Here is a 25,716-nt window from a genome sequence, read left to right on the forward strand (position 1 = left end):
AGTGATCCTGACACCTGCTCAAGTTCAAGGGAAAGCAGCATCTGCTGCAGGGCATCTTTGTCCCTCAATGTCAGCTTTAACCATCTTATTAGTGATGATTAATACACACCAAATCCATTATCCCCTACAAAGGAAGATGACAGTGACGAAGAAAGAACTTTCTAAAGGATTCCATCATGCAACTCAAGTGGAAGGATTTGACACTTTCCAGTAATGAGTGACACTGTTGATGTAAACTATTCACAATAATTTATTTTGGACACAGAAAACCTAGCTGGAAGGTAAATAGGAATTTCACAAACACCATCCAAGGCAGTAACATAAATATACAATTTCCCTCATACTTGCTGTTCTAAATATTCCTTGTCCATTCAAAATTTCAAAGAGCAAGCTATCATAGTTCTCTTTTAGATTTTTGGAAAGAGGATGGCACAAGAGCTTCACATTCATTAAAGTAAACATTTAAACAATCATTTAAAACAGTAAAGATGGCCTCATCAACACCATGTGATGTTGACAGGCCACAAATACTCCCATGACCCTGGTAATGTTGACTATTATCTAAAAAAATGAGGAAAAAAACTTCTTTGGAAAACCACTGTACATTTCTTTCATATCCTGCCATTTAGGGATCTTTTCTTTATATGTTTCTTACAAGTTTACAACTTCAGTAATTAGGGCAGGTGAAGCCCCTATGTGGTGACATTTTTGTTACCTCCTTCAGATATGGCTAGATCCACTGCTTCTCAAGTTCAGCAGGAGTGATCAGTGTGAGAAGGTGAGGCATCTGCCCAGGTCCCACCAGGGGATAAGCAACGCTCACACGTGCATGTGAATGTAGATACAGAGGAAGAACCACACACTGAACAGCAAAAAACTCACCATTAGAGTAAGAATTGCTATAATGATTCCATTTGTTCTTTGAAACCCATTCTTCACTGACTGAATGGTTTTCATAGCATTTCTCTTGTCTGGGACATCACAGTTTCTCTGAGCAGATTCAAAACCTTCTCATAAGTGTCTAGAATTTCCCGAGCAGTGGGTCTTTCTGCAGGAGTCTGGCTCTTACATGCCTTATGAATATCAAACAAATGAAATCGGACCATATCACTTCCTTCAACGTGCCCCAAAAGGAAACTAGAGACATCTGGAATCTTCCAGATGTCGATCTTCTCATCATATGAGGGCATGAGATCATCATCAAAAGGCATGTCTTCTCCATAGGGCCACAGCTGCTCTGGAGCCACAAAGTCCCCGTGAAGCTCCCTGTGGCCACACTTCACAAACGTCCTTGAGCTGTGGTTCACCAGGGGCAAGGCGTCCAGGTCGTTTACCACAATGCTGAAGTTGCTCGTCAGCAGATACTGGGACAAGGTCTTGGGCAGGTCACTGGAATCGCACATGACCAGGGTGCCCAGGGGGCTGTGGTGCAGGTAGTGGATGATGGCCACATAATTCATGGCCAGCTGCAGCCTGTGCTGCCACGTGTTCACACTGTGGTACTTGGAAAGGTTGAGCGTTTCTTCCAGATTGCTCAAGGAACCTAAGGGGTGATATTCGGTAAGAATAGTGTTGTCCTCCTCACAGTATCCAAGCAAGGTAACAACATGTTTACTCTGCAGGGTTTTCAGCATCCGCAGCCCATGCAGGAAATCATCTTTCATCTCCAGACTGGTGAGCCGTGAGAGCGCGACTTTGCGTTCCTTCCACTCAGACAGAAAGACCTGAAACCAAGCCAGAGACAATCAAACCTGAAACCGTCACCTGTGTTAGTGAGCAGGAAACCAACCCCACAGGTGCAGAGAAGGTAGAAACTAGGCAGACAAACCCAGTCCTAGAGTGGCTCTCAGCCTGGTCACAAAGACTCACTGCTGAGCAAACACAGGCACCCAGTGCAGAAGGCCTAGGGCGGGCCCAGGAGGGACTCTGCTTAGGGTGCTGAGGGCCATCTGGAGAGGGTGTGGGGAGGTTCCCGGGAGTTGGGCTGAAGGATGACTGGGGCTTGCAGGGTGGATGTGGAGAATGGGAAGTGCACTCCCAGAAGAGGGGGCTGCTGTAGAAAGGCACGGAGTGGCAAAATGACCAGGTCCAAATTCCTGCAGCAGAAAGGGCTGAGGATGGGGAGGACCAGGGGAGAAGACTGGAAAAGTGGGGAGTCCACCTGGCCAGCACCTCACGCATCACAATATTACTTGTTCATTTTTCAAGGTAGTATAGCAAACCACAGAAACAGTTTTAGGTAAGGAAAACAATTTTACGTGGCGTGTGGTTTTGTGTTACTTCAACTGTAACAGCAGAAGCTGAAACACCCGCAGACACTAGAGCTGCCCATCCTGGTGTGGCCAACAGGGGAACAACTGCACAGGAAGCCTCGGTTCTCCATTTTATTAGCCAGGAAAGGCTTGTGGGAAGTACTGTCATTAAGAACCTCTGATCTTCTGCTTAAATCCCCAAAGGGAAGGCAGAAGCCTGCACAAGAGAAAATGGACTCAGAAGTGGGGAGATGGCTGCCCCAGGCTGCTTCTGCTGCTAGCGGGCTGTTTCTCTGTGCTTCTACTTACTCTTTAAAACAAAGCTTATGGTTTTCGAAACCAATCTGGAGCATGATTTATCAAGTGCCTTTAACATCAAATCTAAAATCTATCTAAGGAGGTAATCTGAGATAGACCAAATCTCTAGGAATAAAAATCTGGCACTACTTATAAAAGCATAAACTGGAACTTATCCGTCCATCAAAAAATGGGGAGTAGTTCAGTAATGGTAGACCACTCAAAAGAAGACGATGGGGTCAGCAAAATGTACATATTGAGAGAGTTTTCACAGATAAAAGTAATGTCACAAATGAAAAAGGATACAAAATTTCATTTATGTTGTTCTAACTGCATAGAACAAGTCAAAATTACATGGAAATCAAAGGAAATAGGTTGTTTCAGTTCTCTTCACATGCTAAGATCCTGGGCGATTTTTTTCCTTTATGAGTCACAGTATTTTCCAACTTTCCTAGAATGAATATACATGACTTTCATATTTAACAACATTTTTAAAAAGAACTCAAAAATATATCAAATGGAGGTGAGTTAGAGACCTGTGAAGATTTCTTTGGGATCTGAAAAGAGAGGTTCATTAATGGAAAAACCCAGGTACCGACAGTTGACCCTTAATATTTACAGAGAAATCTTTCAGGGCGCCTGGGTGGCTCAGTCAGTTAAGCGCCCTACTATTGATTTCAGCACAGGTAATGATCTCACGGTTTGAGAGTTCAAGCCCGCATCGGGCTCTGCACTGACAGCACAGAGCCTACCTGGGATTCTCTCTCTCTCAAAATAAATAAAACTTAAAAAATAAATAAAAAGAAATCTTTCAAGACCTTTTCAAAAACTCAAAATTGAGAAATTTCACTATGGATCACAATTTTTATTATTTCTTCTTCTTATTATTATTATTTTTAACATTTATTCATCTCTGAGAGACAGAGAGAGAACAGAGAGTGTGTGGGGGAAGGGAAGAGGGGGAGGGAGACACAGAATCCAAAGCAGGCTCCAGGCTCCAAGCTGTCAGCACAGAGCCCAACACAGGGCTCAAACTCACAGACCACGAGATCATGACCTGAGCTGAAGTTGGACGCTTAAATGAGTTACCCAGATGCCCCCATAGTTTTTTTTTTTTTAATGCTCATTTATTTCTGGGAAAGAAAGACAGTGTTGAGTGGGGAAGAAGCAGAGAAAGAGGGGGACAGAAGATCCGAAGTGGGCTCTATGCTGACAGCAGAGAGCCTGATGCCAGGCTGGAACCTGCAAACTACAAGATCATGCCCTGAGCCACAGCTGGACACTTAACCGACTGAGGCACCGAGGTGCCCCTGGATCATAATTTCTATTAAAAAGCCATTTTACTTGTATACCGAAAACTAGTATAACACCGTATGTTAACTATATTTGAATTTTTCAAAAGCGATTTTGCTCTGGCTGCTAAATTCACTAAAAGTTTCATGAATACATATATTTATTCATATATATATTTTATTTGTATATATATATTTTGACATGGAACACATTCTCTCCATAGACCTGCATCAACACTGAACTTGACACTTGACTCCAATATAAAAATCTTATTTTTTGTTGAGGGCCTTCAGTTCCTTAGACCTATCTCCTCACGGTGACCACCAACTCCAGCAGACACCATGGTATCCTAGGCTCATTTTTCACATAAAAACAGTGATCACTTTAGGGAAGCTGCTACAATTTATTCATACATTATTCAATAATAAATGGTAGGGTGCTTGGGTGGCTCAGTCAGTTGAGTGTCCAACTTCAGCTCAGGTCACGATCTCACGGTTCATGAGTTTGAGCCCCACAATGGGCTCTGTGCTGACAGTTCAGAGCCTGGAGCCTGCTTTGAATTCTGTGTCTCCCTCTCTCTCTGCCCCTACCCTGCTCATGCTCTCTCTCTCTCTCAAAAATAAACATTAAATAAGTAAATAAATAAATGTTGGAAGAAGCTCAACCACAGGCGTTATGACTTCCTCCTAAACCCTTGTTTACATTGAATTTTTGTGCCTCAGATAAATGAAAGTCTTTGGAATCACTCACAAATATCTGAAACCTTCCAAGTTAAATATCCGCAGGTCAGGGATTGTTTAAGAATCATTTCTTGGGGCGCCTGGGTGGCGCAGTCGGTTAAGCGTCCGACTTCAGCCAGGTCACGATCTCGCGGTCCGTGGGTTCGAGCCCCGCGTCGGGCTCTGGGCTGATGGCTCAGAGCCTGGAGCCTGTTTCTGATTCTGTGTCTCCCTCTCTCTCTGCCCCTCCCCCGTTCATGCTCTGTCTCTCTCTGTCCCAAAAATAAATAAACGTTGAAAAAAAAAAATTAAAAAAAAAAAAAAAAAGAATCATTTCTTAGCAGGGCACCTGTGTGGCTCACTCGGTTGACTGCCGACTTCGGCCTAGGTCATAATCTTGCAGTTCATGGGTTGGAGCCTTGTGTCAGACTCTGTGCTGACAGCTTGGAGCCTGGACCCTGCTTCAGATTCTGCGTCTCTCTCTCTCTTTCTCTCTGCCTGTTCCCCCCTTTGTGCTGTTTCTCTCTCTCAAAAATAAATAAACACTAAAAAATTTTATATAAGAAAATCATTTCTTAGCAATATCTAATTGAGTTGCTTTATTACACTTTCTAAAATTCTCTTATTTAGAGAGAGCAGTTTTATCTTTTTTTTAAATTATAAAATTAATCAAGAATACTCTTCTTGGAAAAATTCAAAAACAGAAGATTTCCTCCCCCTACTTTTACTCCCCCAAAGGAAACTTGTAAACTGGTTGGTTGGTAACCTCACAGCCATTTCTTTATGTGTGTATACGTGTTAATGCATACTTTATAAATAGCATTTGAGTTTACAGTGACATAAAATAAGAGTATAACATACATGTCATATTGCAACTTGTTTTTTTTTCACATAACTAATACCTTACACTTTCCTGTATATATATTCTTTCTAAAGGTCATTTTTTTTTTTAATGTTTACTTCTGAGAGAGAGAGAGGGACAGGGCATGAGAAGGGGAGGGACAGAGAAAAGAGAGAAACACAGATGATGAAGTAGGCTCCAGACTCTGAGCTGTTAGCACAGAGCCCAACATGGGGCTCAAACTCACAAACCATGAGATCATGACCTGAACCAAAGTCAGACACTTACCTGACAGAGCCACCCAGGTTCCCCTAAAGGTCATTCTTTTTAAAGCTGCACAATATTTCACAGTATGGGTACACTACCTATGCTAGTGTATTTTCAGTGAGATTTTTCAGATGATCATTTCTTTAAAACTAAAGTGTAATATAATAAAGACTCATGAAATCTATAATGGATGTAGTCAGATGAATTAGTTCCTTCTTCCATGCAGCTCTATAATCTTTAACATGGTTTTATGTGATCTATTTTAAAGACTTGATGGGTATTTAAATTATTTCCCTTTTTTCTTATTAACAATTCTACAATAAATAGCCCTATATTCATAACTCTGTGCATGTCTCAAGCATTTCTATAAGCTGGGTAAGTAGACAGGTGACTGAATGAGGAATATGGATGGCCAACACGACCCTCCAAAGTCTGTGCCAGCAGGCACTCTTGTCGTGTATGAGTGAATCCTAGGTTCTACAGCCTTAATCACGCTAGATATTATCAATTTTGCTACCATGTACCAATCTGAAAAATGAAAAACATTTTACTGTCCCAATTTATATCTCCCTGATTACTAATGAGACTGAGCACTTTTTAATCATTGTTGACATTTCTGTAGGTCTTCTGCAGAAAGTATGTTCATTGTCCTATATCCAATTTTCCATGGGGTCGTTTTGTGCTTATTAATTTCTAGGAGCTCTTTGTATATTATCCATGTGATCCTTTATTACAAATGTAAAGGATAAATTTTAGAAAACAATTAGTTTACTTTATGCTGTCTTTTGTAGTAAAAAAATAACTATTGTGTCTTCGTAAATTTAACAAATATTTGTGTTAATAAAAAAACTGATATAAATCCCTGCCTCTATGAAATTCACATTCTAATGTAGGAGGCAGATAATAAAGAAAATAAACAGGACATGTATAAAGTATACTGGAGGGTAAAATGTGCTCTGAAGAAAAATTAAGCAGGGAAGGGTTTTCAATTTTAAATAGGGTTAGAGAAGCTCTCACTGGGGTGACATTTGAGCAAGTACCTGAAGGAGGTAGAGGCATGAACCATGTGCTATCTGGGGTAACCATGGCCCAGACAGAAAGAACAGCAAAGGCAAAAGCCCTGGGGTGGCAGCATGCCCACAGGCTGCCACATCAGCAAGGCCAGAGTGGCTGGAGAGGAATAAGCAAAGGGGAACGGAGTAGGAATAAGGTTGGAAAAGGGTGCAGACCTCATAAAACCCTTAACTTGGTGAAAGGACTCTGGCTTTTACTTGAATGAGAAAGAGAGCCATTGGAGAATTCTGAGCAGAGGAGAGATGCTACTTAGAATTTAATGGCAGTATTCTGGTTGTGAAGGGCTGAGAGAGGGACAAGTGTGGAAGCACAGAGCCCACTTGAGAGGCTACTGAAATAATCCAGGTACAAGATGATGGTGGCTTGAATGGGGGGAGGGAGACAGGCAGAGAAGTCTGAAGACTGGCCAAATTCTGGATCTCTTCTAAGTGCAGAGACAATAGAACCTCCTGATGGACTAAACATGGATGTGAGAGAAAGAAACATGTGAAGGATGCTTCTTCCCAGGTGTGTGTCCTGAGCAAATGGGCTAACGGAGTTGTCATTAACCACATTGGGGAAGAATAAAGGAAAAGCAGGCTGGGGGGATGGTTTGGGACACAGTCAATGTGAGAAGCCTTTCTAACATCCAAGTGGAGATGGATGTGGGGTAGGTAGCTGTATAGAAAAATCTAGAGAGTTCAGGGCAGAGGTCTTTGTGCAGATAAATGTAAGAGGCTGGATGAAGTCATTCAGGGACTGAACATAGAGGAAGAAGGATCCAAGGTTAAGGGGGATGAGAAGGTGGACCCTGCAAGAGGGACTGAGAAGTGGACACTGTTATTTCATACTTTTAAGTATACAATTCATGTAACATCTGTTTTTCAGCCTGAAGTATTAAAAATAGATCACATAACATCCTTCTAAATGTTACAGAAAACTAGAGGACTACAGGGTAATTTTAAGAGAATCAAATTCTTTCTTCTAAAAGGATCCAACCCAAATTTTATGGCTTTTTAATGTATTATATTTTTAAAATTTATTTTGAAAGAGAGAATGAGTCAGGGAGGAGCAGAGAGAGAAAGAGAGACAGAATCCCAAGCAGGCTCTACGCTGTCAGAACCCATGAGATCATGACCTGAGCTGAAATCAAGCATTGGACACTTAACCGAGTCACCCAGGCATCCCTGTACTATATTTTAATTTTAAAGGAAAAACATGCAGCTGTAAAGACTCTAACAGTGATCTGTGATCTCATAAAGTCAACATCATGGGCTGGGCACACGGAATGACACATGAGGTTATACCACCTTCTGCTCACCCCTGTTCAAAACAGGGTGTGACCTGAATCATGCTTTGGTTATCCACAGCAATATGGCAGGACCTTCTGCCTTCTGGAAGAATTGGTTCCACTGTAATCTTTCTTCTCTCTCACGAGTACTGTTGCACCAAATCTGTTTCAGAAAATGCGCAGGCCCTTAAGATGTGGGTATTTCTGTCTTTGAGATGGCTGACAGAGTATGTATCTCATTCTTTTAATGTAATCTTGGGTTTAAAAATCCAAAATGCAGGCACTGGATGGCTCAGTTGGTTAAACACTCGATTCTTGATTTCAGTTCAGGTCATGATCTCATGGTTCGTGAGTTCAAGCCCTGCCCAGGGTTCTGTGCTAACAGCATGGAGCCTGCTGGAGATTCTCTGTCTCCCCCTCTGCCCTTCATAGAGCACACTTGCACACTCTCTCTCAAAAATAAAATATGTCTTAAAATTTGTTTAAAAATAAGCAAACAAATAAATAAAAATCTAGAAGGGAGAGGTGCCTGGGTGGCTCAGTTGGTTGAGTGTCCGACTCTTGATTTTGGCTCAGGTCATGCCCTCAGGTTGTAGGATCGAGCCCCATGTCAGGCTCTGTGTTCATCATGAAGCTTGCTGAAGATTCTCTCTCTCTCTCTCTCTCTCTCTCTCTCTCTCTCTCTCTCTTTCTCTGCCCCCTCTCCACAACTCATGTTTTCTTTCTCTCGTAAATTAAAAAAAAAAAATCTACAAGGGATAGTATGGTAACTGTACTAGAATTAAAATTAAAAACTTAATTGAAGGGGGGCCTGTGTCCAACTCTTGATTTCAGCTCAGATCATGATCCCAGGGTCATAGGATCAAGCTCCAAGTTGGGCTCTGCACTGAGCGTGGAGCCTGTTTGCGATTCTCTCTCTTAAGATCTCTCTCTGTCTCTGTCTCTCCCTCCCTCTGCCTCTCTCCCCTGCTTCTGGGAGCTCTCTTTCTCTCTCAAATAAAAATTTAAAAAAAATTTAATAAAAAAGTAAAAACTTAAAAAATACACATGAAATAAAATTTACAAAAAAAAAAAAAAAATCTAAAAGAGATGAATCTCTCACTGTTATCTCCAGAGAATAAGATCAGAGATGGGGAATCCAAGAGGTAGAAGGGAAATTTACTTTGTGTTTCACCTCCTTCTGAATATTTGAATGTACTGCTTTTATAATTAAAGAAAATCAGAGAAGAAAAAGCAACAAGTCAATCTGCCTTTCAGGGGCAAAGTTGCACACTGCTCCAGGCAATCCCAAACACAAACCAAAAACACAGTCTGGGAAAAGACGGGGTTGGCTGCATGTCTGTATATTGAGGAAACCATCAAAGCTAAACCAGTGTTTTATTTTATGAGGAATCAGCTAAAAAGCCCTTGTCTTCTAGCTCCTAAAATGTGTTCTATAAAGCAAGCCCTGCGCTAGAGGCAGAGGACACACCTTCATGCCCGCAGGGAGCTTACGTTTACGAGACAACAAAATGGAAGCCAGATGAGTAATGGGGGGGGGAGGTTGAAGACGGGTGTTGGGAACCCCTCTTGAGAAGTGACCCCTGTGTGACCCAGAAGCTGAGAACTGGATGATGGAGGGGGAGCTCACTGTGTCTGACGTAGAGGAAGGCACTGCAGAGGCCCTGAGATGAGAAAGGGCATGTTTGATCAAGGGACAAAAGAAAGGGCAAAGGTGACTGTAAGGCAGGGTGAGGGACCCATCTGGGGTGAGTTTAGGAGGTGAGCTGGGTCCAGATGAGGAAGAAGGTGGCAGATTGTGGTAAGAGGTGCGGCTTTTCCCCCTAAGGGGAAAGGGAAGCCCTGCAAGTGTAGCATGATCTGAGCTGTGTTTAGAAGACAACTATGCCTGCCACCTGGGTGGCTCAGTCGTTAGGCACACAGTGGAGCCCCACTCTGGGTGAGCTTGAGCTCCGCGTGGGGTGAACAACAGCACCACTTTGGGCAAAACACAAGCCCCACTTCAGGTGAGCCCTGCTTCTCTCTCCCTCTCTCTCTCTCTCTCTGCCCCTCATGGGATTCTCTCTCTCTGCTCCTCACTCACTTGCATCACTCTCTTTCTCAAAAAAAGGAAGACAAGTATGCTTGGGGCATCATGACCGGCAAAAGCAGGTGGGGCCAAGGCAACAACTAATGGTGACAGCTAGAATGGGTCAGGGGCCAGGGAGATCATCAAACAAGTTTGGGGCCTGTTTTGAAAATATAACTGATGGAACTTGCTCTTGGCTTAGTTGAGGGGGAGTGATGGAGAAGATCCAAGATGACTTCCAGGTTTGGGCTCCAGCAAGGAGGTGGGAAGGAAGTGGTGTTGTTGACCTACATAGGGGAGGCTGGGAGAGCGGGACTCAGAGGGGAAATTATCAAGAGTTCCATCCTCAGGACACTTAGATGTTTCAACAGACCACCAAGCAGAGATATCAAATAAATAAATAGTTGGATACACAAATGTGGCTTAGGGAGAGCTCCAGGCTAGAGATAAAAATTTGGGAGTCCCAAGAACACAAAACGTCTTTAAGCAATGGCACTAGATTCAATCACTTAAGACTATATCTAAAGAAGGCAAAAGAAGAGGATCCAGGAAGCAACTAAGAGGAACGATGTTTGTTAACCTCAGCACTACAGACAGTTGGGCCAGGTAATTAATTATTTGTTAGGCTGAGGCTGTCCTGTGCGTTGTGGAAAGTTTAGCAGCCTCCCTGGCCTCTACCCACTGGATGCCAGGAGCACCACTCCCCCTTCCTCCCAGGATGTGACAACCACAAACATGTCTCTACCTGTTGCCTAATGTCCCCTGGAGGAACAAAATCGCTTCTGACTGAGAACCAGGGGGCAAGACAGGGAACAGAAACCAGCAAAGGGAAGTCATTAGGAATGGCCAGTGAGAGAGCAGGAAAACCATGAAGAGGTGGTAGCACAGACAGCCAGGGTTGCAAGGACAGAGGAGTCAACTGGATCAAAGGCTGCAGAAAAAATAAAGCGAGAGAAGACAGAGAAATGTCCAACCTGGGGTTTGCAGGTGTCGGGATAAGGGCAATTCCCTGGAGAAGGGGTGTTTGGAAGCCATCCTGGCAGAGGACAAGAAGAGAAGTGGGGCCAGAGCTCTAGCATTTTCGCTACAGAGGAAGGAGAGCATGCACGGCGCTTCCGAGGAACAGGGAATCTGGGAAAGGGATTTCTGTTGCCAAAGCGTGCGTGTCTGCAGGCCAGCCAGGATGACCCTCAGAGTGGAGAAGACTGAGGGAGCAGGAAAGAGTGGAGAGCTCCAGTGAAGGACGTCATGAGAAGTCACGAGAAGTCACAACACCTGAGCTGGAGGGCTTACAGGTCTGGTGGTAGAGGATGAAGAAATTCCCTTTGGGAAGATTCTGTTTTCATAACAACTCATGCAGCAAGATCATTAGTTGAGGCAGGGGAAGGAAAAGTTGCCAAGGGAACAGAGTAGGGCTGCTGGGCTGTGCTGACTGCACGGCTGAGGTTTGTGGTCATGCATTAAATCCCAAGGCTGTGCGACTTTGTCCAGGGCAACTGCTCAGATGCAGGTGCACAGCTGGGGTCACCGGGTTTGGGACTCTTCCACCAGGCACAACGGAGAGAGAGGTGGAGGGGCTGTTGCATGAGTCTGCATGAGAGTGACACTGAGGGTAACAGCCACAGAGGCTCTGCTGCTGGGTGAGATAGGGGAGTGAAGACAGAAAGTGAAACTGTCATGGGATCAACACCCTGGAGGTCCTGATGATACTGAAGAATTACTGAAGCAAGGGTGCTAGGAGAGGAGGAGGAGGTCAGCGAGCGCGATGCAAGAACTCTGGTCACAGAAATTCCTATTTGAGAAGCTTACGCCTCCCAGCTTGGGGTGTCAGTGAGGAGGGGTGCCCACATGGAAAGGAGCTGGTAGCAGCGATGGGAAACACATTAGTGCAAGGAGTCGTTCAATTCAGTGCCCCTGTGGTGGCAGTGAAAGGCCGACCTGTGCTGGGACTTGTAAAGACCCTGGGGTTCAAGGGCACAAGACAGACAAGACTCCTCACTGATGGAGCTAACATCCAGCGCACAAAATACTTTTGCCCTGAGGGCAAATTTCAGCCAAAGACACACAAAAACAATGTAACTGCCTTTCAGTCATACCTCATTTTTTTTTTTAATGTTTATTTACTTTGAGAGAGAGAGAGAACACAAGCTGGGGAGGGGCAGAGAGAAAGGGAGAGAGAGAGTCCCAAGCAGGCTCTGCGCTGTCAGCACAGAGCCCCACACGGGGCTCAAACCCACAAACTGAGATGACAACCTGAGCCGAAATAAAGAGTTGGATGCTTAACTGACTGAGCCACCCAGGTGCCCCCATCATACTTCACTTTAATAAACAAAACTGCATTAATCAGAGTTACTGTCCTTATTATTAAACCCCATACTTGGATGGGCATGATTTGTAGAGGTTCCCTAAACTCCAATCCGTCCTCAAACAACAATTTGCCACCATCAAAACTACCTACCCAGAAATATATCCTTCAAGGCCAAGAGCAATTCTGAAAAAGATACAAAAAATGGTCTGAGCAGTAACATGGAAACAAGTGGGCAGCCAGCCCCTCAAAGTCACCTCTTTGAAGGAGACAAAAATCAACTGGCTGTAAGTCCTCTTCTCTACACACATCCCTCCCTGGTGGTTTCTTCACATCCTTTCAGCACCATCCCAAATTTATATTCCCACCCCCTGCCCCTTGGGAGACTTGTTCTTCCAACCATCTGTGTCTCCACGTGGGCATCTAGAGGGCCTTAACATGTTCACCTCACGCACACAGAAACTCTGTTCTTCTGGCCCTCCCCTTTCAGGTAATGGTAACCCTATTCTTCCTGTTGCCTGAGCCAAGATCCTTGTCATGTGCTATGAAGACAGAGCAGGGCAAGGGAAGAGGGCCAGAGGCTCGTTACTCTGGGTGTTCAGAATGATCTGAGAGTGAGCTGTGTGGATATTTGAGGAAAACGTGTCCCAGTAAAAAAGGTGGGTACCAGCAGAGGCCCCAAGACGGAACACGCCTGGTTGTTTGGAGACCAGGAATGAGCCAGTGTGAGCAGAATGCAGGATGAGAAGGGAGACAGCACACAAAGTCCCCCTCTCTTACACTCCACAACTGATCTACTGGGAAATCCTACTGGCTCTACTTTTCAAACATGACCAGAATCCACAGATTTTTCACTACATTCACTGCTAACACCCTTGTCAAGCAGTGACATCTCTCCCCTGCAAGACCTAGCCAATCTTCCACCCTAGCCCACACCTCGGTCTCTTCTGTACTCACGTGTGAAAGTGTACATGCACACGCACGCACGCACGCACACACACACACACACACACACACACCACCTTGTCCCTCTATTCAAACTGCTCCAACGGTCCTCCCAGTCCCACCAAACCCTATGTACCCCAGACATCAGCTGGCAGGCTGTGTCCGACTTCAGCTCAGGTCATGATCTCATAGTTTGTGAGTTCAGGCCCCATGTCGAGCTCTATGCTGAGAGCTCAGAGCCTGGAGCCTGCTTTGGATTCTGTGTGTCCTTCTCTCTCTGCCCCTTCCCCGCTCATGCGCGTGCTCTTTCTCTTTCTCTCAAAAGTAAATAAACAAACATTAAAAACAAACAAAAAAAAAATTTTTTAATAAAAAAACTTTAGGGGTACCTTGCTGGCTCAGTTGGCTAAGTGTCTGACTCTTGATCTCAGCTCAAGTCATGATCTCATGGTTCTTGAGTTCAAGCCCCGTGTGGGGCTCCACAATGAACATGGAGCCCACTTGGGAATCTTTCCCTCTCTCTCTGCCCCGCCCCTGCTCTCTTGCTCTCTCTCTCAAAATAAATAAACTTAAAAAAAATAAACAAAAAATTTTTAAAACATCAATATAATACCATGACAGAGTTTGAAAAGTAGAATGAAAAAAATTGCTCATAATCCTTCACTATAGCACAATTTCTGTAATTTCTATATTTTCTACATAAATACATTAATTTTGCAGTTGAAAATCATGTATTGTGCAATTTTGCATGTTGCATTTTTTTACTTCTCATCATATGTTTTTTTTTTTTTTTGGACATTTTATTTATTTTTGGGACAGAGAGAGACAGAGCATGAACGGGGGAGGGGCAGAGAGAGAGGGAGACACAGAACCAGAAACAGGCTCCAGGCTCTGAGCCATCAGCCCAGAGCCTGACGCGGGGCTCGAACTCACGGTCCGCGAGATCGTGACCTGGCTGAAGTCGGACGCTTAACCGACTGCGCCACCCAGGCGCCCCTCATCATATGTTTTTTTCACACGAGATTCCTAACTACACTTAATGGCTGCAGAACATTCTATCAAGTGGATGGACCATAATTAACTAGTCCCTTACAGTTATTATTTCTGGTTTTCTATTGCTATAAATAACAAAGCAAAATCTCCTTTATGCATTTAGCTTTTTTCCTTCCAATGGATTATTTGGATAAAGTCCCAGATGCAAGATCACTGGGCCAAAGGTATTTTGATGGCTCTTAACACATCGTGCCAAGCTGCTATCCCGAAACACCACCCCAATAACACTCAGCTGTAACCCAGAACTCACTCTCTTCACAGCTCCTTCTCCAACACGCTTCAACTGCCTTACTTCGGTCCTCAGCTCCTCGCAGGACAGCCACGGTGAACAGTTTTTCATCTGTCCCATTCTGAAGTGTCCGTGGGGACAGTGAGCAGAGCTGGGAGCAGAGCGTGGACGGGAGATGAAAAACCAATCAAGGCAGAAGTAGAGGAGCGTGTTCATGAGGGCCATGGAGAAGAGCAGCCCCACAGCTGGGGGCACTGCTCTGTGGGGGGCACCTTTTCTGCTGTCCTGGGCTTTCTTTTCCATACTGTTATCCCCTGTAATTTCCTGAATTATAAAATGAAACAAGAAATAATACCAGTCAATTTTTACGTCCATTAAGGTGTTTGGGTGACAAGGGGTTAAGGACAACACAGCCTCTCATGCCTCTTGTGCCCAAGGATCTTGCATGCTTTATCATCTTTGTGAGGATTAAAGAAGGTACAGAATGCTCAATGTCAGCTGTTTTCAAGATCACTGTCTTTTTATTACAAACTAACGTCTGGGTTCATCCACTCTAGATTTAACTAAAAGGAAGGTGTCTTTGTTTCTCCCACGGCAATTTGCACTAAATAGATATTTAATGAATAATTAGTAAAATGAAAGAAAACTGCTTTTGTTAGTCTAGCGGGGCCAGGGCAGAAGATGGACAAAGGAGAGGAGCCAGAGAGGAGATGGGGTAGGGGTAGGGGTAGGGGTAGGGGCTGGATGCTGAGGGTCTCCTGAACCCAGCTAAGGAGCTGGGATATTCCCTGGAAGGTGCTAGAAAGCTCCTTAAAATATTTTTTAAGGATTTTTTTTTAATTAAAGTTTATTTATTTATGAGAGAGAGCGAGGGAGGGGCGGAGAGAGAGAGAATCCCAAGCAGGTTCCACGCTATCAGTGCAGAGCCAGACACGGGGCTCAAACTCACAAACCATAAGATCATGACCTGAGCCAAAACCAAGAGTCGGATGCTTAAATGAGTGAGCCACCCAGGTGTCCCGCTCCCTAGCGTCTTTAACAAGCAAGGCTAGGTGTGAAAGATGTGTTTGGGGTGGAACAGATGGAGGCTGGGAGACCAGGTAAAAGGCTCTGGCAGTGCTGCGGGGTAAGAGCTGATGAGCACACGAGCTGGAATGATGGTGGTGATCCTTGCACCAAGTAACTGCCAGGAAGGCTGGACACTCACCAATTCAGCTCTAGCATCAGAGCTTGTGTGCGGCCCGCAGTGGAGCATTACTGCCTAGTTGTTGGATGGCAGAGGGGTTGGCAAGGGAGAGGGATGGAAGGACCCTGGACATCAGATGCTTGACACTCAAGAATGCTTGAGGCAGAAGCTGTTTCAGAATCAGAGCGGAAGCATGTCAGTACTCTGACACAGGAGATGGCCATAACAGTGTGCTCGCTTAATATCAGTACTGGGAAAGGGGTACCTGGGTGGGTCAGTTGGTAGAGCGTCCAACTTCAGCTCAGGTCATGATCTCATGGTTTGTGAGTTCGGGCCCCATGTCAGGCTCTGTGTTGAGAGCTCAGAGCCTGGAGCCTGCTTTGGATTCTGTGTCTCCCTCCCTCTCTGCCCCTCCCCAGCTCACGTTCTGTCTGTCTCTCTCTCTCTCAAAAATAAATAAACTTTAAAAAAAAAATCAGTACTGGGATGCATGGGGAACACTAGTGACAGAACTGACTCTGTGCTTCCTATGTCTGAAATGACTGTGACATGAACAGTTACCTTCCACGGGCGTCTTCCTTCTCCCAGCTCAGGTTTCCACCCAGACACCTGGGTCACTCAGCGTTCTGGTTGGCCCCAGGCACTGGTTTGAAAATACTCTGTCACAAAGTACCAAAAAGGAGGTTTGCTGAATAAAAACTTCAACTCTGCACATAGACAAATGGCAATAATTCAAATGGTCCACCTTCTTCAGGGGCCCTCCTAGGGTCCAGGTATCCCTCAGGCCCTTGAACTCCAGGATGGAGTGGCAGCCGTGGGAAATCCTGCGACAGCCTGGCTTCCATCGTGAAGCCCTGCCAGCTGGTGTGAGCTCAGAGTCCTGCATCTGATTCCAATAATCCACTCCCTCTACTCCATCACTAAATTCCAGCCCTCTCATTCACTCAACATGTATTAAGCCGTTTCCATAAGCTCAACTCCAGGCACTGGGGATCTGTGAGTAAATAAAACAGATGTGGTTCTTACCTTCTAGGACCTTAGGGGGAAGCCAGTGGAGAAGGCAGACAATAAACAAGTAAACAAAAAAGCTTCTCAGATATTGTGATAAGCTTTCAAGGACAGAGAATAACAGAAGAAATTCCCTGGATGATGCCGGGCCAGAAGACCTCTCTGAGGATTCACACTGAGAACAGAAGCTTGAGAGGGGACAGCTCTTTCATACCTTCTCCTGGAGAAAGTAAAATCCACTTGCCATTCATAGAGCTGGGACACCAGACATGGATCAACCCAACTGCAAAATTCATAGAAAGCAGCATTTCTCCTAAGGACACACTACAGGTATAAAGTATCAACAACTCCCTTCTTTGAATTTTTTTTTTAATTTTTTTTTTTTCAACGTTTTTATTTATTTTTGGGACAGAGAGAGACAGAGCATGAACGGGGGAGGGGCAGAGAGAGAGGGAGACACAGAATCAGAAACAGCATCCAGGCTCCGAGCCATCAGCCCAGAGCCCGATACGGGGCTCGAACTCACGGACCGCGAGATCGTGACCTGGCTGAAGTCGGACGCTTAACCGACTGCACCACCCAGGCGCCCCTACAACTCCCTTCTTTGAATGAAGACTGCTTTCTTACTCACTGAGAAACTCTGCTCTCTAAAGTCACACACTATCAAAAATTTTGCCACTCAAAGTCCTACCAAGAACAGGGAAACATCCCACTCTTGCCTGGAGGAGCTAAGTCTCCCTGATACAGAGAAGCCACCTCTGCTTCCAACTGGGTGCAGAACTGCACATGAGCAGTTTCTGGAGAAGGCATTCAACATCTATGTGAACCCTGTGGTCTCCCAGGAACCAGACTCTGGGGTCCACTTTGCAGTCTGGACCAGATCTTGACATCTTTACAGGCAGCCCTGCTTAACTTTGAGTCCATCAAAACATTGTTTCCTTTAAATTTTGCCTAAACTCCACCCACCCCCCAAATTCTAAATTTTTTTTTTTTACATTTTTTAAAATTTATTTTTGATAGAGACAGAGCACAATTGGGGGAGGGACAGAGAGAGACGGAGACACAGAATCTGATGCAGGCTCCAGGCTCCGAGCTGTCAGGACAGAGCCCAACCCGGGGCTCGAACTCACAAACTGCGAGATCATGACCCGAGCCGAAGTCAGACGCTTAACTGACTGAGCCACCCAGGCGCCTCACCCCCAAAATTCTATAAAAATAACTCTCTTTTCCTGTGATTGAGATGCCATGTTCCACTGCTCCACAGTCACATCCACTGAAATGGGTCAATACACCTGACAAGTTCATTCCTATGGCCTCAGCCCTTTCTCTTCTTTGTCTTGACTGCTCAGTGGCACCTGGAATGGCTGATCACTCTTTCCTTCTGGAAATGCCTTTATTATTTGGTTCCCAGGAAGGTGCACTCTGGGGGCTCCTTTTGCCTCTGACTCTAAGCTGCTGTAGTGCTCAGGGCTCAGACAGACCTCATCCAGACTCTGGCTCTCTGTCCCCACCTGCTGACAGCTCCCAGTTGTAAAGCCCTAGTCCCAGCCTCCTCAGAACACCATCCTTGGCTCCTTGACATCACTTAAACATCTGACAGACAATTCAAAAATAATATTTCTTCTCAACAATAAAAAGATAAATGACTCAATTTAGAAACGGGCAAAGGACTCGAACAGACATTTATCCAAAGGAGATATCAGATGGCAAATAGGCACACAAAAGGATGCTCAACTGTAACAGTCCTCAGGAAAATGCAAGTCAAAACCACAATGAGACCCACCTCATATCCACTAGAATGGCTGTCATCAAAGAGACAAGAACAAGTGCAGAGGAAGCTGTGAGAAAATAGGAGCCCTCCTACAGTGATGGTGGCAATATAAAATGATGCAGCCACTGTGGAAAATAGTCTGGAAGTTCCTCGAAAGGTTAAACATAGAGTTCCCCATGCAAATCTGCTGCTCGGTATATGCCCAAGAGAACTGAAAACATACGTTTATGCCAACACTTGTAGGTGAATGTTCACAGCAGCATTATTCATAACAGCCAAACAGCGGAAATAACCCAAAGTCCCTCATGATAAATGGACAAATAAAAAATCTGATATATCCAAACATGGAATAGGATTCACCCACAAAAAGAAATCAAGCACTAATACATGCTGCAACATGGATAAAACTGGAAAACTTTATCCTAAATGAAACATGCAGACACAAAAGATCACATATCATAGGATTCTACTGATATGAAATATCTAGAACAGGTACATCCATAGAGACAGAAAGTGGATTAGTGACTGCTAGGGGCTGAGTGAAAGGGGAAGGGGAATGGCTGCTAATGGGCACTGGATTACTTTTGTGGATGAAAATGTTGTGGAATTAGTGGTGATGGTCGCAAAACCTTGTGAATATACTAAAAATCACTGAACCATACACTTTAAAAAGCAAACTTTAGGGGCAGTTGGGTGGTTCAGTCGATTAAGCGTCCAACTTTGGCTCAGGTCATGATCTCACAAGTCCATAGGTTCGAGCCCCACGTCAGGCTCTGTACTGATGGCTCAGAGCCTGGAGTTGGCTTCAGATTCTGCGTCTCCCTCTCTCTCTGCCCCTCCCCCCACTCATGCTCTCTCTTTCAAAAATAAAGATTTAAAAATAAAAATAAATTAATTAATTAAAAACAACTTATGGCATATTAATTATATTTCAACTTAAAAAGATAACAAAACAGGGCGCCTGGATAGCTCAGTCAGTTAAGGGTCTGACTGCAGCTCAGGTCATGATCTCTCCGTTCATGATATTGAGCCCCACATCAGTTTCAGATCCTCTGTCTCCCTCTCTCTCTGCCTCTCCCCTGCTTGCACTCTCTCAAAAATAAACATTAAAAAAATAATAATTTATTAAAAAAAAAAAAGATAACAGAAATACTTCCCAAACTCAACGTCTGCTCTTTCCCCACAAATCCGCTGTTTCTAGCGGTCAGAATCTCAGTAAATGACAACTTTATTCTTCCAGTGACCCAGCCCATGAGGCTGCATGTCAAGGGTCAGCACAGCAACACTGCTTCCTCTAAGCAAAAAATCTTAGAAGTAGGGGACTCTTCTACCACCCAGTGTAGTTCTTTCTAACTAATAATAATTTTAAAAAATGCTGCTTTGCATGTCCTGGTTGTCACTAAGAGATGTCTAGTAAACACTGGCTCTACTGAATTGCTCCAGCCTCAAATCTCTTTCTTTTCTTGAAACAATGCCACCTGCTCAACCTGCCCTCAGTCTTTCCAGCTACACCCATCAGTGTTCTGATGGATGTTCGCTTACCTTTCTCATAAAGACTCCAGGCCCGCATCTTTCCCCCTGGCCCATCCCCTCCTGTCTTCATGGATTTCAACTGGAACTATGACGACTTTGACCACTCAGGCCTCACAGTCTCTTGAGCTTCTTCCACCAGTACCTAATTCTCACAAGGTGCTCTTAAAGAAATGGATAAAACGGCTGCCATCTCTCTTTTACGACATTCAAAAAATGACCAAGTGTGTCTTAACTTAGACCTTAGGTCAAGAATCAGCACTTTTTTCTATAAAAGGCCACACAGTAAATATTTAGGTTTAGGAGCGAAAAGTTGAAATCCAGTGACAACGGCATCACATGACTTATGACCCACCAAGCAGCAGTGTAAAATGATAAGAGGCCACAAGCTCTCTATCATGCCATTCAACTCTGTCACCAGGGTGTGAAAGCAGCCTGCAACAGTACATAAACAAATGAGTGTGGCTGTGTTTGTTTCTTTTTTTTTTTTTTTTTTTTTCAACGTTTATTTATTTTTGGGACAGAGAGAGACAGAGCATGAACGGGGGAGGGGCAGAGAGAGAGGGAGACACAGAATCAGAAACAGGCTCCAGGCTCTGAGCCATCAGCCCAGAGCCTGACGCGGGGCTCGAACCCACGGACCGCGAGATCGTGACCTGGCTGAAGTCGGACGCTTACCCGACTGCGCCACCCAGGCGCCCCTGGGTTTGAATAAAACTTCATTTATGGACAATGAAGTTTGAATTTCATGTAGTTTTCATATAGTTGTGTCACAAAAGATTATTCCTCTCTTGACCTTTTCCCCCAACATTTTTAGGTAAAAAGCATTCTTAGCTTGCAGGTCATACAAATACAAGTGGCAAGCAGAAGCTGGCTGGGCCCTACCCTAGCTGACACTATTCCTCTGGGTCTGTCACAGACCATCTTTCCATCCTACACATTCCCTCCATGTAATCTCATTCACAGACATAGTGATGCCGTTGGTTGCCAAGTCTCCACTGTGGCCTAGGTCTTTCTCCTACACTTCACTCAGCTGGCTCCTCAAGGCCGGGGATGTCCATAACTGAGCTCTTTCTTGTCACCAGCATGCCCCTCCTCCAGGATTCCCTTACAGTGCCAGACACATAATCCACCTACGTGCTCCAGTCACAAAGCAAGTGACTTGGTCCCCTCTTTCCCCGACCTCTAAATCAACCAGTCACCACGTACAGTCAGTTCTATCACCCAAACCTCTCTCAAATCCCTTCTTATTACCGCCACCCTGGTCTAAGCCTCTAGTATCTCTTACCTGGGCTTCTGCCAACAGTTTTCTACATGGACTCCCACTTCTTTCTCTTTTCCAGTCCATTTTCCAAATAGCAAATAGGATTTTTTCTTTCCTGAAATGTTTGAAGCATCAAAAATCTAAAAAATAATATCATGAACACCCATCAAGCTTTGTCAAGTAACAGTGCATCATATTTTTTTTGAAGATCTTTTAAAAAGAAATACAGTTGAGGCCTCTTTGGACCCCTCCCAGTCCTATTCTTCTCCCTCCCAAGAAGTAATCACCATCCACAAGTTGATGTACATCAGAGTTCTCAAACTGTGGTCCCAGGACCTGCAGCAGCATCACCTAGAAATGTGAGTCCTTGAGTCCTCACTCCAGACCGATTGCATCAGAAACTGAAGTGAAGCCCAGAAATCTGTGTTTGAACAAGTCTTCCAGGTGATTCAGAGGCATGCTCGAGTCCAAGAACCACTGACGTATATAATTCCCACACATGCTTTTTATTTTCACCACCAGTGTGCCTATAAACAATAACATAATATATGGATGTTTTCACGAGCTTCACACAAGTAGTATTGTACTGTATATACCCTTTGCAACTTGCTCTTTTAAAAGCTCAATATTAAGTTTATGAGGTTTATCCACACAGACACATGAAGCTCGAGTTTGCCACATTCAACTCCACAACTAGCAAAGCAAGTGTTGTACACACTCCTGCATGTGCAGAAGTTTCTTGCTGGTATACACAGGGTGGTCTTTCTAAAGCACAAATCTGATCACCCCTTGCTTAAAACCATCTAACAGTCCTCCTCTGTCCTCATGATAAAGTCCAAACTCCTATAAGGTCCCCTGAGATCCAGCCTGTCTGCCTTTCCAGACCCCTCCTTGCACCCCACATTCCAGGCCCTGAGCTTTCCTCCACCCTTGAAGGCGCCCCTCTTGAGAAGTCCAGGCTCCAGTACGTGGGTTCCTTTTTCCTCAACTGTGAGTTCCCGGAGGACTATCTGCCTGCTTTGCACACCCCTGTATCCTCAGCAGCTGGAAAATAGCCAAGAACTCAGTAAAAATGCACTGACTACCTGATCACCCAGGATTCCTTGTCTTCACAGCCTCACACACTGACTCCTCTTTGCTTTCTCAGTCCCACCAAATCTGCTCTTCATCTCTTCTTGTGCCTGTCCTCTGATGCTCTCATCCAGCACCAACTCCAATTTGAACTCACCATCTTTTTAATTCGCAAACCCCCTTGCCGACAACCTTCCACTGACTCCACCTCGCCACTGGTAGTAGATTCAGTTGTATAGGGCCTGAAGCTTATACCATATTTTTTCTTCTGGAGGCATACCACTTTCTTCACTTCCATGCAAAGGGTGCCAACATCAGGTACAAATTCTGTATAAATTCATATTTTCTAATCTAACTTAGATCACCATTACCCAGTTACCATTTAATGCATTTCTTATGGGCCCTGCAGTTAGTTATATGCTTCAATAGTCTTTCAATTATCCCTAAGTCCTCACATCCACTTCCGAATGCTCAAAAAAAGACTCATCCAAAAACTCAACTTTTACACAATGTCAACCTCACACTAATTCTGTGAGGCATATATAATTGTTACTATTCCCATTTAACAGATAAGAGAACTGAGTCAGAGGTGAAGTGACTTAGCCAAGGTCACTAAACTGTACATGGAGGAGCCAAGTTTTCCAGCCTCACATTCTTCCCCTAAATCCTTCAACCTTCAGGTGTTGAAGGTTCAGGAATTGAACATAGCATGGTCACTGCAGGGGTTGAGGGTGGATGCTGTGAAGTTGCCTATCCATCTCTCTCCTTTTTTTTTTTTTTTAATATTCTAGTATTTTTTTTTAACTTTTTTTTTTTTTTGGAGAGAGAGAGAGAGAGAGAGAGAGAGAGATGGGGGGAGGGGCAGAGAGAGGGAGAGAGAGAATCCTAAGCAGGCTCCTGCTGTCCGTGCAGAGCCCAATGCGGGGCCCAAACCCGCAAACCGAGAGAGCATGACCCCAGCCAAATCAAGAGACTGACTTAACAGACTGAGTCACCCAGGTGCCCCAAGACTGCCCATTTCTTAAAGAAAGCTTTAGGGGGCGCCTGGGTGGCGCAGTCGGTTAAGCGTCCGACTTCAGCCAGGTCACGATCTCACGGTCCGTGAATTCGAGCCCCGCGTCAGGCTCTGGGCTGATGGCTCAGAGCCTGGAGCCTGTTTCCGATTCTGTGTCTCCCTCTCTCTCTGCCCCTCCCCCGTTTATGCTCTGTCTCTCTCTGTCCCAAAAATAAGTAAGTTTGAAAAAAAAAAAAAAAAAAAGAAAGCTTTAGCCCACCCCAACACCTGATGGGCCTTTTTTCTTTGAAAGGAGTATTTCTGGAGTAGGCTGCCAAGGGCTGTGGATAGGCTGTATGGCTGAAGGAATTTTGTCCTGAAATAAGCAAAATGACACTGAAAGTTGCTGCTGGTTTTGCAAGTTAAGGAATAAAGATTGTGGGGCCGGCTGGGTAAGAGAAATTCAGGCAATGTTTAGACACAAAGGATTTCTGACATTGATAGGAAAAAGCTGGTAACAGAAAAAACTGGAAACCACTGCTCTACAATCACAGCTTATTTAAAAGAAGGCAATGGAACAAAATTAGTTTTTACCAATTGATTGAATACTGAATTCAACCAGAGGAAAAACGAATTGGCGTTACCCAAAAAAATTGAGAATAGAATCTCAGTTTGCCGGTAGAACACGAGGTACATTGAAATAATTATTTTAAATGTTCCGGATGCTTTCTTAACCTAAAGGTGCTACAGCCAAGGTAAAGGATGGAGAAGACAAGACTACTAACAAAAGGGCTGGGCCGGCCTTTAAAAACCGGGCGGCACTGGACTATACCCTTAACACGGAGCCCCGCCCCCAGGGAGTGGCGGCACGAAAGACCCCAGGCAGCACAGGAGCCCGCAAGCGGGAGCCCAAGCCCGACCCGGGCGGAGGCGTCCGTCACGTAAAGGTGCCACTTTCGGCCTCAGGGTAGTCGCTCGCTGCTGGGGCCGCGGCCGCCGCCGGCCAAGGGCAGGCCCCGCAGGAAGCTCTTCCGCCCTCCGCGCCTGCCCGCCCCGCAGCCCCATGTCTCTCTAGGGTCCAAGCGGGACGCCGCGCCGGGGCCCGTGGCTTCCCCGCGCTCTCTCGCCCGCCTCCCCGTCTCCCCACCTCCCGCTCGCCGCGCCTACCTGCGGGCCCCCACTCCGGCACGCGGCCTCCTGCGCCGGCGCGGCCGGAAACCAGAGGGGGCAGAGAGAGCGCGAGGCTGCCCCCTGGCGTCCGCCTCCCGCCGCGCACCTGGAGGCCCTCGCAGACAGGATTCCAGCCCCGGTGCGCCCCACCGGTCTCCTCTCCTTGGCTTCTCTCTGAGTCCTTGAGGACAATGATGTGTTGACCTATTATTGCTTTAGTCTGGACGCCCAGCCTAGAGTTGCGTACAGTGGAGTGGAGCTATAAGATCTAAACCCTTCAAAAAGCTCCTGATCATTGCAAAGCGGTGGTCCCGAAGGGTGGTCCTCAGACCAGAAGCAGATGCTTCACATCTCCAGGGAAATTGTTAAAAGTGCATATTCTTGGCTCCATCCCAGACCTGGCGGCGGGTGGGGTCCAGCAATCTGTGCTTCTGGGTGATGCTGAAGACTCTGAAGGTTGAGAACCACTGGTGGAGGGGAAACTCAGGGGCTTAGCCTGCGCAGGAAAGCTGAGTTTCACGCATTCAAAGGGTGGCAGGCAAGAACTTTGACAAACGCCAAAGGAGGTGTACAGTACTGTCTGGAAAGGGGGAGGGAAGCTGGAAGTCTCAATGCATCGCACTGGCATCTGTACCTGATGGAAAAGTTTCAACATTGAAAGTTAGACTATATAACTTTTTGTGGGCTAAACTAGAAGTGCTATTTACTTCTACACGGACATATTTTCCAAGTTCAAAATCAAGAGTGTAATTCGATGCGGGTTAAAAACTGAACCTGTACTGGGAATCCGAACAACGAAAAGTAAAATAACTAGAAGCAACTTGCTTTCAGATTGGCTAATAGGAAAGAGAATGGTAATACCTACTGTTGATGTACAGAATCTAAAAGTTTCCCCACAGCCATATATTAGTGTAAATTTGTATAACCCGTATCAATTCCTCCTATATATAAAGGGCTCTAGCAAATCCCATTTCTAGGAGTTTATCGTGCAGAAATAATTGAATACATGTGCAAGATTACTGTATGAAGTGTTGTGGATAAGGAATGTTTACTGTAGAAACAAACCTAAATATTTAGCAATAGGGCTTTCTGAAAGAGATTATATCTAT

At 45.1% G+C, this 25,716-nt stretch overlaps 1 protein-coding gene across 14 annotated transcripts; it reads right to left on the reverse strand.

Annotated features, from left to right (window-relative positions):
* Positions 1-232: 232 nt before the first annotated feature.
* On the reverse strand, positions 233-24,905 carry POMK (protein O-mannose kinase). 14 transcript variants are annotated; one of them, XM_045458617.1, is made up of 7 exons: positions 23,718-24,548; positions 21,397-21,487; positions 20,121-20,272; positions 17,022-17,090; positions 16,361-16,458; positions 14,635-14,937; positions 233-1,724 (listed from the first exon to the last, which is right to left on the reverse strand). In XM_045458617.1, the coding sequence occupies exons 6-7, from the start codon at positions 14,914-14,916 to the stop codon at positions 954-956; spliced, it is 1,053 nt and encodes a 350-aa protein (XP_045314573.1). In that variant the 5' UTR covers positions 14,917-14,937; positions 16,361-16,458; positions 17,022-17,090; positions 20,121-20,272; positions 21,397-21,487; positions 23,718-24,548; the 3' UTR covers positions 233-953. The 14 variants fall into 14 exon arrangements, with proteins under 14 accessions (XP_045314573.1, XP_045314603.1, XP_045314594.1 ...); XM_045458647.1 differs by lacking the exon at positions 23,718-24,548 and adding an exon at positions 21,724-22,547; XM_045458638.1 differs by lacking the exon at positions 23,718-24,548 and adding an exon at positions 21,660-21,679.
* Between the last annotated feature and the right edge of the window lie 811 nt (positions 24,906-25,716).

Source organism: Leopardus geoffroyi, chromosome B1 (genome assembly GCF_018350155.1).
Source record: "Leopardus geoffroyi isolate Oge1 chromosome B1, O.geoffroyi_Oge1_pat1.0, whole genome shotgun sequence".
NCBI classification, from domain to species: domain Eukaryota; kingdom Metazoa; phylum Chordata; class Mammalia; order Carnivora; family Felidae; genus Leopardus; species Leopardus geoffroyi.

What these genes read in the sequence shown, in the direction of transcription:
- POMK (XM_045458589.1), bottom strand. Translation starts at nt 14,916, where the DNA reads ATGGAAAAGAAAGCCCAGGACAGCAGAAAAGGTGCCCCCCACAGAGCA. An exon ending in GAGAAGGAGCTGTGAAGAGA is followed by an intron (nt 1,725 to 14,634) that starts GTGAGTTCTGGG and finishes GCTTGGTTTCAG; the next exon opens with GTCTTTCTGTCTGAGTGGAA.